This window comes from Oncorhynchus mykiss, chromosome 17 (genome assembly GCF_057628025.1).
Source record: "Oncorhynchus mykiss isolate SJ-2025 chromosome 17, ASM5762802v1, whole genome shotgun sequence".
Classification (NCBI taxonomy): domain Eukaryota; kingdom Metazoa; phylum Chordata; class Actinopteri; order Salmoniformes; family Salmonidae; genus Oncorhynchus; species Oncorhynchus mykiss.
In genome coordinates, this window is record NC_143038.1 from 14,361,338 (window position 1) to 14,378,877 (window position 17,540).

A 17,540-nucleotide genomic window follows, 5' to 3' on the forward strand; every position below is an offset into this window, starting at 1 on the left:
AATACATTTTACAGGCTATATATACAGTGCCTTGCGAAAGTATTCGGCCCCCTTGAACTTTGCAACCTTTTGCCACATTTCAGGCTTCAAACATAAAGATATAAAACTGTATTTTTTTGTGAAGAATCAACAACAAGTGGGACACAATCATGAAGTGGAACGACATTTATTGGATATTTCAAACTTTTTTAACAAATCAAAAACTGAAAAATTGGGCGTGCAAAATTATTCAGCCCCTTTACTTTCAGTGCAGCAAACTCTCTCCAGAAGTTCAGTGAGGATCTCTGAATGATCCAATGTTGACCTAAATGACTAATGATGATAAATACAATCCACCTGTGTGTAATCAAGTCTCCGTATTAATGCACCTGCACTGTGATAGTCTCAGAGGTCCGTTAAAGCGCAGAGAGCATCATGAAGAACAAGGAACACACCAGGCAGGTCCGAGATACTGTTGTGAAGAAGTTTAAAGCCGGATTTGGATACAAAAAGATTTCCCAAGCTTTAAATATCCCAAGGAGCACTGTGCAAGCGATAATATTGAAATGGAAGGAGTATCAGACCACTGCAAATCTACCAAGATCTGGCCGTCCCTCTAAACTTTCAGCTCATACAAGGAGAAGACTGATCAGAGATGCAGCCAAGAGGCCCATGATCACTCTGGATGAACTGCAGAGATCTACAGCTGAGGTGGGAGACTCTGTCCATAGGACAACAATCAGTCGTATATTGCACAAATCTGGCCTTTATGGAAGAGTGGCAAGAAAGCCATTTCTTAAAGATATCCATAAAAAGTGTTGTTTAAAGTTTGCCACAAGCCACCTGGGAGACACACCAAACATGTGGAAGAAGGTGCTCTGGTCAGATGAAACCAAAATTGAACTTTTTGGCAACAATGCAAAACGTTATGTTTGGCGTAAAAGCAACACAGCTGAACACACCATCCCCGCTGTCAAACATGGTGGTGGCAGCATCATGGTTTGGGCCTGCTTTTCTTCAGCAGGGACAGGGAAGATGGTTAAAATTGATGGGAAGATGGATGGAGCCAAATACAGGACCATTCTGGAAGAAAACCTGATGGAGTCTGCAAAAGACCTGAGACTGGGATGGAGATTTGTCTTCCAACAAGACAATGATCCAAAACATAAAGCAAAATCTACAATGGAATGGTTCAAAAATAAACATATCCAGGTGTTAGAATGGCCAAGTCAAAGTCCAGACCTGAATCCAATCGAGAATCTGTGGAATGAACTGAAAACTGCTGTTCACAAATGCTCTCCATCCAACCTCACTGAGCTCGAGCTGTTTTGCAAGGAGGAATGGGAAAAAATGTCAGTCTCTCGATGTGCAAAACTGATAGAGACATACCCCAAGCAACTTACAGCTGTAATCGCAGCAAAAGGTGGCGCTACAAAGTATTAACTTAAGGGGGCTGAATAATTTTGCACGCCCAATTTTTCAGTTTTTGATTTGTTAAAAAAAATTTCAATATCCAATAAATGTTGTTCCACTTCATGATTGTGTCCCACTTGTTGTTGATTCTTCACAAAAAAATACAGTTTTATATCTTTATGTTTGAAGCCTGAAATGTGGCAAAAGGTCGCAAAGTTCAAGGGGGCCGAATACTTTCGCATGGCACTGTACATATATTAGGATTAAAGAGGCCATCTTTACTTGAACCACCTTTTAATTTCATAACACTTTGGATTCGAGTTTCGTTTGGTCTGGTTCAATAGAAAGTTCTGGACACTGACCGGCTTCTCGGTTTCTGCCCCCCCCCTTCCCCCAACCCCTTCCTTCGGGTGTAGAGAAGGAAGAGCAGTGCCCCATGCCCGAGGCCTGGGACGTGGACCAGGGCCTCATAGCCCAACTCAAGGAGCAGTACAGGAAGGAGCGCAAGGGCAAAAAGGGGGTGAAGAGTAAGTCTGTCAGGCCTCCCCTTTCTTTCTCGTCATTGCTTTCTTTCTCCTTGTCCTGGTGATAAGAGCTTCTCTCTCTCTCTCTCTCTCTCTCTCTCTCTCTGAGGTCAACTATAACATGCAAAAATTATATTTAACAGACACGTTAAGCACGTTAGATACACTACTCCTCCCATCGCTTCGTTTTGGCTCTCTATTTCGGCCATCTAGTACCACCTTCTCCATGTTTGTGTGTGCCTCTGTGTGTGGTTCCGCGCGTACATGTTTGTATGTTAACATTTTTATGGGATTGCAATCACTGCCTCTCCTCACAGTGCTCAGAACCGCGCAGGACAATTTGATCACTCTTGTAAGTGATCAATCACTATAACCACATTCACTAAAAGAAAAGTGCACTGTGCTGCATTCCTAACCCTCTCGCTGTGTCGACCTTACTCATTGCTGTTTTAAGTTGCATCCATAGAAATATAATTACTAAAAAGGGCATAGCCCACAGCAATTTGACTGCACCCTCGCGGGTACACTCAGTATGAGTGAAATGGCTTACCCATTATGGCCTCATTGTTTTGAATGGGCGTGCCCCTTCTAGTAATTCTATGTCTATGGTTGCACCATCTTACACTTGAGACATTCCATCCCGCTTCGTCGTGTTTGTACCTGTCTTTATTATGCCATAGGTTATCAGCTACACCTGTGTCTTTGTATGTGTGCTGGTTCCTTTTTTCTGTCTCTGTACTTTTCAAACATTCCAACTTCTTATTTTCTCTGAAAGTATGCCGGTGTCAGTGACTTAACGCTCTCCTTTCCTCCCAACTTAAGCTTTTGTTGTTCTATGAGTTATTTCTATGTTCAAGCTACGAAGTCGTCTTTCGCCAAGCATCAGCCGTGGATCTGCTCTTCAATCTGCTTATTTGTGTCTTCAATCTTATAAAGTTTCTGAGTATTTAAATAAATACAAATATATTTTTTAAAGTCCCATTATTTAACTAGGCAAGTCAGTTAGGAACAAATTCTTATTTTCAATGATGGCCTAGGAACAGTGGAGTAACTGCCTTGTTCAGGGGCAGAACAACAGATTTTTACCTTGTCAGCTCGGGGATTCGATCTAGCAACATTTCAGTTACTGGCCCAACATTCTAGCCACTAGGTTATCTGCCGCCCCTGAGTAGCAGCTCTGAGCTAGGATCAGGTTCCCCCTGTCCATAAAATCATATAAATGATTATCTAAAAAGCTAAACTGTTCCTTAATCAGCACTGCTACTTTGTGATGCTTTATGAATACGGGCCCTGTTATCTTGTCCATTCTCTGCATCACTTTTTGATTTTTGATTTTTTTCAATCAGCCTTCCAGCATGGGTCTCCAACTCCGAGCTACTTGGAGTGCAGTCTTTTGTTCCAGACCAGCACTAATGCACCTGATTCAACTAATTATGGTTCAGACTGAAAAATGTGTATTATTTGAAACTGATTAGTAGTGCTGGGCTGGTACAAAACCCTGTGTACCCAGTAACTCCAAAGAGCCAGTGACCCCTGCCCAAAGGTATTTAAGATGAGGATTGCGTGCCCTTCTACTCTAAGAAGATGACCTTCCATTCTCCTCTTCTCGTCTTCCTTATCCCTCTCCTTTCTTTCTTTGACTCTTTTCCTTCCTGATCCTCTCTGTATACTGCTACTTCTCCTCTTCCTCCTCCTTCCTCCCTCTCCTTTCCTTCTTTGTCTCTACTCCTTCTCCATGATCCTCTTCTCATCTTCCTCCTCCTCCCAGGGCCTAACCGGTCCAAACTGCAGGATATGCTGGCCAACCTGCGAGACGCCGAGGACATCCCCTCCATGCAGCCCCCCGTGACACCGCCGTCCCGGCCCAGCGTCCCCAGGCTCAACGAGCACGAAGTGGGCCACCCCGAGGAAGGTAAGACGAGAGCTTAATTGTCCCCAAAGGGTTTGAATTTACAGAGTGCACAATTTCCAAATATACACAATTGACTGTAAATAATTTAATTTACAAATGTACAATTTTACACAACAATATCTAATAGGCCCAAATACCAGTAACAGTCGTTTAGTGTTTTTGACTTCTGTTTGTCCGTCTGTTAATTTTTCCCTACTTTTCTGGTATCTGTGTAATTTGTTTGTCTGGCTCTGTCCATCTGCCTATTTTGTCTGGTCTGTCCATCTATCTCACTGTCCGTCCATCCATCCCAGTGGAGGCCATGACGTTTCCGCCCACGTCAGGGAAGTCGTTCATTATGGGGCCGGACGAGGCGGCGGAGAGCGAGCTGGGCCTGGGCGAGCTGGCGGGCCTCACTGTGGCCAATGAGGCAGACAGCCTGGCCTACGACGTGAGTACCTACATCTGCAGGGAAGGGAGGATAAGGAAGGAAGAGAGGGTGAGGGGGAGTAAGGGGGGCGTGGCCAAGAAAGCCGACAGCCTGGTCTACAATTTGAGTTGCGTTAGTCCATCCTTACACTGGGCACCAACCACTGCCAGATGCAATGGCAAGGCAGCTAGCAGTGAATTAATAAATTAATTAAAACCTTTATTACGACATAAACAACACACTTTATTGTCCCAAAGGGAATTTTATTTACATATAACATTTTATTTGTCACATGCGCCAAATACTTACAACAATGCAGTTTTTAGAAAATACCTTTTTAAAAAAATGGAAATAAAAGTAACAAATAATTAAAGAGCAGCAGTAAAATAACAATAGCGAGGTTATATACAGGGGGTTACCGGTACAAAGTCAATGTGCAGGGGCACTGGTTAGTCGAGGTAATTCAGGTAAAATGTACATGTAGGTAGAGTTATTAAAGTGACTATGCATAGATAATAAACAGAGAGTAGCAGCAGAGTAAAAGTGGGGGTGGGGGGGGGCAATGCCAATAGTCTGGGTAACCATTTTATTTGATGTTCAGGAGTCTTATGGCTTGGGGGTAGAAGCTGTTTAGAAGCCTCTTGGACCTAGACTTGGTGCTCGTGTACCGCTTGCCGTGCAGTAGCAGAGAGAACAGTCTATTAGCTAGCGTGGCTGGAGTCTTTGACAATTTTAGGGCCTTCCTCTGACGCCGCCTGATATAGAGGTCCTGGATGGCAGGAAGCTTGGTGACATACTGGGCCGTACGCACTGCCCTTCGTAGTGCCTTGCGGTCGGAGGCCGAGCAGTTGCCATACCAAGCAGTGATGCAACCAGTCAGGATGCTTTCGATGGTGCAGCTGTTGAACCTTTTGAGCATCTGAGGACCCATGCCAAATATTTTCAGTCTCTTGTGGGGGAATAGGTTTTGTCATTCCCTCTTCACGACTGTCTTGGTGTGTCTGGACCATGTTTGTTTGTTTGTTTGTTGGTGATGTCGACACCAAGGAACTTGAAGCTCTCAATCTGCTCCACTACAGCCCCGTAGATGAGAATGGTGGCGTGCTCGGTCCTCCTTTTCCTGTAGTCCACAATCATCTCCTTTATCTTGATCACGTTGAGGGAGAGGTTGTGATGACCACAGCAATCATAACAAAATGAAGGAAAACAGGCAAGCAATATTTTGACAGACAGTACAACATTCAGCTAATCAGATCAAAGGGCACCACCACCAAACAGCGGGCAGCAGCATTCACAAAATACATTTTCTGCTGTATATATAAATATGGCGTGTTCGCACCCAGGTAAATTAGCTATTTATCTACATGACCTAAAGCCTGTGGAGCCCCATAGACAACTCTTTCAGCACTTAGGTCCCTCGGGGCAGCAAATATCTACTGCTTCACATTTCCATGTAGAAAAAGATACATTGATTGGCTAGATTTAGAGACTTTGAGCTTCTAAACTAGAACACTAAGTAGAAAGGCATATACAGTGCCTTCGGAAAGTATTCAGACCCCTTGACCTTTTCTACATTTTGTTACATTATTCTAAAATGGATTAAATAAATAAAAAATCCCAATCTACACACAATACCCCATAATGACAAAGCGAAAACAGGTTTTTAGACATTTTTGCATCATGCAGCAGGGACTGGGAGACTAGTCAACATCGAGGGACAGTACAGAGAGATACTTGATAACCTACTCCAGAGCGCTCAGGTTCACCTTCCAACAGGACACCGAGCCGAAACACGCAGCCAAGACAACACAGGAGTGGCTTCGAGACGAGTCTCAATGTCCTTGAGTGGCCCAGCCAGAGCCCGGACTTGAACCTGATCAAACATCTCTGGAGAGACCTGAAAATAGCTGTGCAGCGATGCTCCCCATCCAACCTGACAGAGCTTGAGAGGATCTGCAGAAAATACCCAAATACAGGTGTGCCAAGCTTGTAGCGTCGTACCCAAGAAGACTCAAGGCTGTAATCGCTGACAAAATGCTTCCACAAAGTACTGAGTAAAGGGTCTGAATACTTATGTGAATGTGATATTTCATATATTTTTGTGGAAAAAGTCAAGGGGTCTGAATACTTTCTGAATGAACTGTATTAATCTAAAGGTCCAAACTATTTTTCAAAGCTTTCAAAATGTCAATATTTAATCAGGCTAGTCTGATTAGCATGGGCTTTGACTTTCACTTTTATTGACACACACACACACTCACACTCACACACACACAGAGACACAGGCACATACGTGCACATACACACTCCAGATCAATTGAATGTGAAGTGAACTGCGGTTGTATTGCTGTGGAGAGCTAGCATGCAGATTGAGGTTGTGGTTGAAGAGACTGAGTGTCATATTGCTCAGTTGGACCCAGTGTGGGAGGACACCTTAGTGTTAGAATTATATTTATATGATGGACACACTCGTCTCAAAATAGGAATGGATTTGTGTGCGTTAGATAACATTAACGTTTGTATGGAACTTTCATACTAAGATGTTGCAGCTCTAACAAGCAGGAAATTAAAAGGATAAGCAGTGACCGGGGTCAAGCACAAGAGGCACATTGCAGACATATTTAGCAGACTCTGTGAAGAGCATAGCGCCACTGAACTTTCCTTGCAAACAGGAACAACCCTTTTTTTAAAAGTGTGGCGTGACCACGTAAGTTACTTTTTGTAAATTGAAATAAATAAGTCAAAACTAGTGACTCCCTAGCTTGCTATACCTTCTGAAACATTATTGTACAGCACTTAGGCTTGAATCCTAATAATAGGTGCTTGCTTGAAAAAGCTAAACAAAAACCAAGCAAATAACAGCTGTAAGACAGTAGGTCTGGACTGCGATTTTCAGCCGGAGTTGTTGCCTCAAACTGATGGAGAGACAATCAAGAGGGAACCACATGGCTTGAGCAAAGGGAGGAGGTGGTCAGAAGGGGGACATCTGTGGGCATAACTTGCATTTTGTTGCATATCTCCAATTGATATCGAAACTCTTTGTCATTTTAACTCAGGTGACCAACAGTCAGGATGCGCTGCGGAAGACATGGAGCCCCAAGTTCACGCTGCGGAGCCACTTTGACTCCATCCGGGGCCTGGCCTTCCACCCCGTGGAGCCCGTCCTGGTCACTGCCTCCGAGGACCACACCCTCAAACTGTGGAACCTCCAGAAGACCGCCCCCGCCAAGAAGTAAGAGCTCACATAGGCCTACACTGTTGTCAGTCAAACACCTGGGTTGTATTTACTAGACCCAAAACAATTCAAATGTTTGCCTTTATTTAACCAGGTAAGTAATTGAGAACACATTCTCTTTACAATGACGACCTGACCAAGATAAGAGCGATACACAGTAGTAAAGAAACTCTCGGTGTGCACTAATGAATACGACCCAGCTGCCAGTCAAAGACAATGATGCTTTTAAGCAGGTACCTAAGTAGTGAACGTGGGTAACTTGGTCACTTTCAATGGGGTAAGAGTCATTTGGAATTGTTAAGAGCACTATTGCGAAAAGACAATCGATAGCTAAAGCATGCCTTTTTCTGCCTATGCATTTCTGATGGCTGTAATGGGCCATTTTGTTCTACTTAGCTTATGTTCGTTGAATATGTACATCAAAAGGTAGTTATATCCCCTGTCTGTCTTCCTAGGTGTGCTGCCCTAGATGTGGAGCCCATCTATACATTCCGGGCCCATCGGTGAGTAACCTTCCTTTTCCACTATAACCCAACCTTTTTAGAAATGGACAGCTGGACCGATACTCTTATATACATGAATCATTTGTTCAAGCAAATTAACTTTGTATCTTTGCATAAGTGAAAGAAAAATGGTTGAATTGTATAATGCCAGGTACAGTATTGCCACTTTCTCCTGTAGGAGTGAGGTGTTGTGTTTTGTCTTCGCCAAAACAAGTTGTAGTTAATAATGAGATGAGTTTTCCTGTGTTCTGTAGGGGTGCGGTGTTGTGTGTGACCATGAGCTCTACAGGGGAGCAGTGCTTCAGTGGGGGGGTGGATGGAACCATTCAGAGCTGGAACACCCCCAACCCCAATATCGACCCCTATGACTCATATGGTACTCCCCCAAGATGCCTCTGATTATTAGCACATTTCTCTTGTTTCATATTCTCTTCATCTCTTCACTGATCGCTTGACTCTTTCTTTCTCTCTCTACCTCTGTTTTCCCTTTCACTACATTGCTCTCTTCTAACTTTCCACCTGACACTCCTTTCATCCTCCTCTTTCACTCTTCTCTTTATCCAACTCTTTTTTTTCTCCCCCTGTCTCCACATGATCTTTCGTTCTCTATCATTTCCCTCTCTCCTTTTCCCCTCCCTCTTAACTCTCCCCACCTCTTAATTCTGCATCTCTCCCTCATCTCTGGTTCCCTTTCCCTCCTAACTCTCCTTCTCTCTTTCCTGCCATAGAGCCCTCGGTGCTGCGGGGGGCGCTGCTTGGTCACACTGACTCAGTGTGGGGAGTGGTTTACAGCTCGGCCCACCAGCGCCTGCTCTCCTGCTCCGGGGACGGCACTGTGCGCCTCTGGAACGCTGCCAACACCTCCCCCGCACTCGCCGTCTTCAACGAGAAAGGAGGTGAATAGCTGAACGCAGATCAGATCGACGAAATGATCCCCCAATAGACTTACTTTGGCTGCCCCATACAAACACTGCCCCAGGATCAGTTCATAAAACAGATTTTTCACCTAATGTTCCACAGTGCCTGCTCTAGAATCAGCTTACAAAGCACCTAATTGACCCTCTTACACGGACTGTCCCACATAACCACTGCTCTGGGATCAGCTTATAAAATATATTTGTAATTTTACTCTATACAATGACCTAGAATCCGCTCTATAAAGAGTTACTCCGGGATTTCCCAAACTAGGGGTCGCGAGACCATGCCTGATGGGGGGGGGGGGGAAATGGTGTCGCGAGAGAAAATTGACGCTTGGTTCATAGAAGGTAGCCCGGTAGATGCGGTTGTAAGAATCAGATGGGTTTCTGTTTTCTTCCTACAAATGTGTCCTTCTTTTGAATGGTTTATGCTACTATGCCCACAGGCCATTAGAACAGAATTGACAAGACCAGGCACTAAATCAGACTGGGGGGGAAATAACATCATCAATGATGTTCTTTTCTACACAGAAAGTCATACAATATTATTGCCTGCTGATCTTCTGAACTTCCCAATGCCTTTCTGATGCATTTCAGTCACTTCAAACCATACTGTCTTCAGATTGAAAAATGGTCAAAAATAATGTGACTGATTTTGTAATAGACTGTCATAGTCCCAATTTTAAAAAAAGTAAACATTGGCTGTTGATTACATAACTTTTTTTACATGGTGGGGTCGCGGGTCAAAAAAGTATGGGAACCTCTGAGTCAATTCAGAACTCTACGTGCCCCAAAAAGAGGTCTGACCTAGGACCAGCCAGGTCCCCACAGCCAAACCCTAACCTCTCTACCTCTGTCTGATTCGGAGCGAAACTGATCTAGAATTAGCTAAATTCAGGACACTATCAGCCCCATAAAAAAGGTCTGACCTAGGACCAGGTCACCACCATAGAAATAGATGTATAGAATGGCATTCTATTTCTATGGTCACCACACTCAAATCCTGCCCCCTTCAACAGAACTCCTGCTCTAAGATTAGCTCATAACCTTTCCAACTCTGTCGGTTTCAGAACTGGGCGTCCCCACGTCAGTGGACCTGGTGTGCAGTGAGCCGGCCCACATGGTGACGTCGTTCAGCACGGGGGAGATCGGACTCTTCAACATGGAGACTCGGCAGCTGATCCTCAAGCTGGACCAGACCGGAGAGCCCGGTAAGCTCCGCTGCCATTTCTACACAGTGACTGTATAGATTTGTAACTCAAAAGAGAGTAATTGAGTGCACTATGTGCTCACTGCCTATTCTTGCGCTCTCCCTGTCAACGCCCTTTACCCCTCTTGTCACAACATAAATGTTTGTTTGTGCATTAAAAGTCATACTTTTATTTTGTTGATGTACTCTCTTCAGAAAGCTTCCCTAGCTATTTCTTTGTTTTATTAGCAATAGGCTATAGCAGCTGGTATATCAGTACAGTCTGCAATATAACCCTAGTGCCCACCAAGTATGTTATAGCTCTCCTTTCAACTCCCTACTTTAGAATCAGTTTGTCTCGAGTTATAACTCCCATTTACCCTGTTGTTCTGACAAATGACTAAATGTAAATGAGAAAGGTTAATCGGGCAATGTTCAATTGAGTTCCATGTCTTGTCACACACAGAAGCCCCGTGCAAGATCAACAAGGTGCTGAGTCACCCCACTCTGCCCATCACCATCACGGCCCAGGAGGACCGACACATCCAGTTCTTCGACAACAACACGGGTGAGCTAGAAGGCTGTCATTTTGAACCGGCATTCCAGCTGGAATTCAAATTTAAATCAAATGTATACATAGTTAGCCAAACACATTTTGTCACAATATAAAGTGTACTTATAACAGTTGGTATAAATACAACATTGAGGACAGTGATTTTTGTACTCATCCCGGGTTCCTATTACAGGGAAATGTATTCACTCCATGGTAGCCCACCTGGACGCAGTCACCAGTTTAGCTGTGGATCCCAACGGCTTGTACCTGATGTCTGGCAGTAAGTATTTATCTGGAAACGGGGAAGTACTAGTGTTTATGTTGGTTAGCGTTTCATGTAATTACAGCAATATTGTTCCTTGCATAACTGGAGATACAAACTGACAGTGTGGCAAATATCTGAGCACAGAAACCCCCTTCGATCTTTCACTAAAAGGCAGTTTTAGAATTGTAACGTTTCCCTCTAGCTCTCTTTCGTCCTCTCTCACTCTACCTTCCTATTTCTTTATATTTTTGTTCCTGTTTCTTTATATTTTTGTTCTCATCCATCCTCCGCCCTGATAGGCCACGACTGCTCCATCCGCCTGTGGAACATGGAGAGCAAGACGTGCATCCAGGAATTCACAGCGCACCGCAAGAAGTCGGACGAGGCCATCCACGACGTGGCGTTCCACCCCACCAAGTGCTACATCGGCAGCGCCGGGGCCGACGCGCTCGCCAAGGTCTTCGTATGACCGCAAATCCCAATGGCTAACAGCTGCGTCCGGCTCGAAGGACCATCAAAAAGGGGCGGCGTTGTGTTGTAACTGAAGGGAGAGATGGGAGTTGGAGCCCAACTCAAAGGCAGTGTGGAAGGAAATGTAGTGAGGTGGATTGGTAACTAGCCACTGGTGTCTGAGTCTTGACCAGTGGCAGTCGAGAGGGATGGTTAGACACCTGATGGTTTGAAGGCTGAAAGGGGTGAACGTGAGAGTTTTGAGAGAAAGAGGGCTACTCTACTATCCTTCCACCCGGGCGGGCCTGGGTGCTACAGCCAAACCAGAAGGAGATGTGGTCAAACATCACAAAGACCAAGCGGATATCCAGGAAATTCTCAAGACCTGTACTCTCGTTTAGAAACATTGCGTTCTTTTCCTAACTAACAGAAACACAATACTCGTATTCTGCCCCCCCCCCCCCCCCCCCCCCCCCCTCCCTCCCCGGGCACCCCTAAGACTGCCTGTGTCTTCAATGTCATCGTTTTCAAAGATTTCATGAAAATGTGCCTTTTTCGTCAGTCTTGCAGACAATGTTATTTTACAGTTTGTGTGCAAAGTAGGAGTGGGCAGGGTGTTCAACAACAAGTTATAATTTATTGTCCAACATAGTACTGGACATTGTCTATTCCATTTGATCCATAAAACTGAGTTTAAAAATAATGATATTTGCATCAGATGTACACAGCATATATACGGCTAGTGGTCAATAGTCACAGTACTGTTTAAATTATTGAACGAGTGAGTTGAGATCCACAATGCCCTCCAATCCACTGAAATATACAGTAGCGTGCAGAACTCGAGTCCCCCTGAATAAGAAAAATGGTAAATAAGTTTAAAGAAACCTGAAAGTCAGTTTGAAGTTGAAGTAAAGGCCATGAGCCTGCATTTCCTTGGTGTGTGATTTATTATAGCCTTTTGTATATGTCCATGTGGTTTTGTATGTAATCACAACGCATTGGAAATGACTCCATTAATTCATCTCTAAAACAAGTAAAAATGTAGCTTTTTAAGTAGTGCCTATTGTCCATACTCTTGCTTTGCACCCTCTTGAAAAGCCAACCCCATGAAAATAATTGAGTTGTGTGATGAAACTTTGCTAACAAAATTCCTAACATATTAGCCCATATGAATCTGTCACCTAAGTGAGTAAGCCATCCTTGTATTCCAGCTTGCTTTGCTTGGGTGTTGAATCAGTGGTCAAATCCAAATTGCCTGTACACAGCCAAAACACTGACTTAACCAGGCCACATCCTTCAACTTCATTTAGTTTCCAATTCAATTGTAAATGCTTTTATGCTCCAGCTTCAGCTCGCCTAGGTACAAGGAGTGCCTCTTTTGTTGTTTGGATGTTCCATTCTTTACATAAATAGGACAACAACATTGTAATATACTGTACCAACATAAGTAGAAGCGTTAACTCTTAACAAGATCTGTCCTTTGACACTTTGCTAGCGGTAGATAAATTACTCAAACTTTGTTTCACAATTTAATGGAATTGATTGATCAATGTTGTGGTTTGACCTCATTTGAATACATGCTGCTTTTATCGTGTATTTATAGTTGAGCAACCTGACAAACTGCACTGAAAAATGGTTTGCAGTGAAACAATTTATTCATTTGATTTGTTTTTTTTTTATTTGAGCTGTGTATTTATTTATGCCTCCGTGTCATTTAAGCCAAAAGAATTAACCAAGTATTGTCTTACAACGACAAGATGCTTCACAGAGAGCCTGCACATGTAAAGTTTCCTGCGACCGTGAAGTTGGCTCTTTCAGCTTATAATGCTAAGTTAGATATTTTGCTAATGCTAAGTTGGCTATGACTGCTAAGATAGTTTCTTCATAGATATCCTGCTTGCCCCTGTCCTGAGTTAGCCCCTTGGCTCCCATTTTTGACAGCAGAACTGAGGTCTCTCAGTACTCAACTGCACACAAGCTACGCTCCTGTGTTTAGGCGATATGACCAGCTCTGGTCAGAAAGCAGGGTAAATGCTTTAGGTAATAACTGTTTGAAAATAGAATTTTGTCAAATTATTTTGAGCAATTACTAGTTTTTTATTTACTATACATGGTTGGTGAAAAAGGTAAATCCTTGTTAAATACAGGTAAATATTTTTTTAAAGAATATTTTCTGTTTTACTTGAACATTTAGGAGTTATTCCTTGGGATTTGTGTACTTTTGTTTATTTTGTAGTGGAATGGTTTGAGATTTGCCGGTCTTATCACAAGTTGTATGCCTTTGGTTGTGAGCACTACAAAACAAGAAAGATTTTTGTCATTTATTCTCAAAATTGTCTCATCTGCAGTTGAACATGTGAGAGATTAGAATTTCGCTATCTACCAAATGCTTTGGTCTCTAAAATAAGGACTGTTGAATGACGAGGATGGATCGAAATCTGTGGGGAATTCGGTGTGCTTGCGTTGTACAAAGATATTTTTTCCTTTTTATTTTTCTTTGGTGTCAGGTAATTTTAGACAATGTAAGGGAGCGAACAGAAAACATGTACAGTTTTAAAGTATATATAAAAAATAAAAAAAAGATATTTATTAACACAGTATATTGAGTGGCTAAACATGGTGATGTGAAATGGAGTCAGTATGTATGGGTGCGCTTGTCGTGGTAAACGTACAGTAGTCTCATCACAACACTGAGTAGTTGAACAAAAGAGGAGTTAGTATATGGCCCCCTGCTGCTCACAATGTGGAAGAAGCATATTTCACCAGGTTGGCTCACATTTCATGTCTTTTAATGGGCTTTATGTCCATTTGAATGATAGAATAGTGAGGGCTTGACCATAAGCTAGTGTTTCTTTTTGTGTGTGTTTTTGGTCATGGAGAACCACTTTAGATACTAGTTTTCTCCAAACCAGTTTGATTGAGCTGTCGTTTTTGAGACCTGTTAGTTCGCTGTTTGTCCATCAAGACTGCATACGGTCCTCAATTGGAATAATAATAACCAAGCAAACAGTGGTCCTCCAGAACCAGGAGTCGGACAAGAACTATCGTGTTGTTATAGGCAGTGTAAAAGCAGAATGCTCTAGTCTAAATGGTGACTCATAGATATGCGTCTAAAATTCACTTGTCCGTTCTGAGCAGCAGGGGGTGTTGCTTACAAGCACTACAAAGTGTATGAAAAGAGATCACACAAAACAAAGAACCTATTAATAACCAATGGGAAAACAAAACACAAAGCATTGGGCGGAGCCAAGTTTGCCTGTTGTAAATCAAAGTAATTCCCCTTTTAACCTCCAGTTGTATAGAGATTTCTTTTAAGATGTGAATTTGATAAATATGCTAATTGGACTGTACATACAGTACATATAATTATTGTCATTATAGTTTATTCTTTTTTTTTCATGATGTATTGTATTTTTTCTCAGATGGGAGAGTGACAGATTTATCAATAACAACAATAAAGGAATATGTTGTATATCATACTGGTAATGTAGTATTTGTTTCCCACCTTTTAGAATAATGCCTTTCATTGCATCAACATTCACACATTTTCCATTTCAAGTGTATGGGGTTACCTACCTATAGGAAAATATATTTGTATTTGATTAATACTTTAAGTAACCCCATATTAATCCAATAGCAATGTTTATACCATTCAAAAGTCCTAACAATAATACTTTTCAAAACATGTTTTATGTTAACTTGTATATTATTTAAATACATATAGAGCTGGTATAGAGCTGGTAAGTACCATTTGTTGACAATGTAGTACTTCTCCCAGTGTGTAAGAGACCACACACACCAGAACGGTGGTCACCCGAGCGAAGTAGTAGGCCGTTCCATCAATTACTTCCGCCGTGGGGTCATAGGGTGCAGTGCCTGTTTTCTTTGCCAATTTAACATGTAGGATCGTTGGAAAATGACCAGATAATACGACTTGATATTCTGGTCAGAGGCACTCTGTTGTACGCTCAGCTGTCCGTCGTTTTGGTGTGTTCTACTTAAGGGTTCGGTTTTGGGGCTGTGAGTTGAACTCTTGACAGATGTTGTGTACGATAGTGGGCACCAGCTTATGGAGGTCATCAAAGTCCTCCATGAAGAACGAGTGCTCCTTGACTGGCTCACTGGCTATGTCTTCTAGCTGCTCCTGGGAAGTCCAAGCAATACCAATGGAGTAGGCAATTATACCTGTTTACACACACACACAATACACACACCATATATCAGTTCCTTGCTCCATTCAAATACTTAAATTCAAATGAACCCTTTCTCCATCAAGGTTGTCTCTGGTGTGATTAAATGGATGAAAGCAATAATGTGGAAAGTGAAACCTTGCTTTCATTCACTCAAGTCACCCAAATAAAAATGTAGGAGAGGTGTATTTTCAGTCTTCAAATGTGGCATCTGCCCTGCTACAATTATTTCCCACCCCCCATTGTTCCCTCTTAGCCACTCAGCTCTTGACCCTCCCTCCCCACCTTACTTACCTAACTGTTGAGTGGCCAGAGCAGGGGACCTGATGTCGTCATATGAATGCCGTCAGTGATAACTACTATGACCTGCTTACTTCTGTTAGGTTGGCTGGAAACTTCCTGGGTGGTGAACGCAATGGCCACCCCTGTGCTGATCCCCCCCCCCCCCCCCCCCGCTCCAGTAGCTTATCCCCAAAATGGCATCCAACAGCTCCTTCTTTCCACCATATTCCCCAAGGCATATCTCCAACCTCTGCTCATTTGTGTACTGCACTAGCGCCACGTGTGTCCATGGTGGAGATGTCGAACGTCGACGTAACATTGGCGACAAACTTCAGTAGGGTGGCGAAGTGGGCGGTGCCCATACTGCTGGAGCCATCCATTAGGAAGATGAGGTCATGGGCATTTGAGGCAGGTGCGGCTACACACCAGGTGGGGCATGGAACACGCGTTCCGTCAGGGGCCGTAAGGGGGAGAGTAAGGAGAACCAACTGGCATCATGACCGGTTGCATCACGGCCTGGTATGGCAACTGCTCGGCATCCGACCGTAAGGCGCTATAGAGGCTAGTACGTACAGCCCAGTACATCTCTGGGCCAAGCTTCCTGCCATCCGGGACCTATATACTAGGCATGTCAGAGGAAGGCCCAAACAATTGTCAAAGACTCCAGTCACCTTAGTCAGTCACCTTAGTCCATGCTAGGTAAAGCTCCGCCTTATCTCAGCTCACTGGTCACGATGGCAACACCCATCCGTAGCACGCGCTCCAGCAGGTGTATCTCACTGATCATCCCTAAAGCTAACACCTCATTTGGCCGCCTTTCGTTCCAGTACTCTGCTGCCTGTGACTGGAACGAATTGCAAAAATCGCTGAAGTTGGAGACTTTTATCTCCCTCACCAACTTCAAACATCAGCTATCTGAGCAGCTAACCGATCGCTGCAGCTGTACATAGTCTATTGGTAAATAGCCCACCCATTTTCACCTACCTCATCCCCATACTGTTTTTATTTATTTACTTTTCTGCTCTTTTGCACACCAATATCTCTACCTGTACATGACCATCTGATCATTTATCACCAGTGCTAATCTGCAAAATTGTAATTATTCGCCTACCTCCTCATGCCTTTTGCACACATTGTATATAGACTCCCCCCTTTGTTTTCTACTGTGTTATTGACTTGTTAATTGTTTACTCCATGTGTAACTCTGTGTTGTCTGCTCATACTGCTATGCTTTATCTTGGCCAGGTCGCAGTTGCAAATGAGAACTTGTTCTCAACTAGCCTACCTGGTTAAATAAAGGTGAAAATAAAAAATAAAAAAAAGTAATAGACTGTTCTCTCTGCTACCGCACGGCAAGCACTACCAGAGAGCCAAGTCTTTTTCCTCCCTTTTCTCTGTTTAATGAGGCTGCATATCCTGGAGGGAATCTTATTTCAGTCATTAACTAAAACAGCAGGGAGTGTTGGAGAGGCAACAAAAAAATGTAAACACAGTACTGTGAAGGGATGAGCTTGAAGACAATTCAACTCCCCCGGCTCCCGGCTTGGTGTCACTCATGGATTTTAATGAGTATATGTGTACTATATGAATTTTAAGTAGATCTACAATACAGTTTTATGTACATTTTCTTTTGTCGTTTTTCAAGCGATTTCGATGGAGATTCTCATGTGTTTTTTAAATAGATGCTGATGATGGAAGCCTCTTTGTTTAGATTAAGCC

At 43.2% G+C, this 17,540-nt stretch overlaps 1 protein-coding gene across 6 annotated transcripts in view; it reads left to right on the plus strand.

Annotated features, from left to right (window-relative positions):
- The window catches only part of strn (striatin, calmodulin binding protein), an 85,234-nt gene extending 70,406 nt beyond the window's left edge, over positions 1–14,828 (plus strand). For 3 of the 6 annotated variants that reach the window (XM_021568211.3, XM_021568210.3, XM_090204881.1), the window contains 11 exons: positions 1,809–1,919; positions 3,685–3,828; positions 4,122–4,258; positions 7,294–7,469; positions 7,928–7,975; positions 8,230–8,351; positions 8,704–8,871; positions 9,963–10,103; positions 10,548–10,649; positions 10,828–10,914; positions 11,199–14,828. In XM_021568211.3, the coding sequence (XP_021423886.1) occupies positions 1,809–1,919; positions 3,685–3,828; positions 4,122–4,258; positions 7,294–7,469; positions 7,928–7,975; positions 8,230–8,351; positions 8,704–8,871; positions 9,963–10,103; positions 10,548–10,649; positions 10,828–10,914; positions 11,199–11,368 (1,406 nt within the window). In that variant the 3' untranslated portion in view covers positions 11,369–14,828. The remainder of the gene's footprint in view (positions 1–1,808; positions 1,920–3,684; positions 3,829–4,121; positions 4,259–7,293; positions 7,470–7,927; positions 7,976–8,229; positions 8,352–8,703; positions 8,872–9,962; positions 10,104–10,547; positions 10,650–10,827; positions 10,915–11,198) is intronic. The other 3 variants (XM_021568212.3, XM_090204880.1, XM_090204882.1) reach the window with 1 other exon arrangement.
- Positions 14,829–17,540: the final 2,712 nt, after the last annotated feature.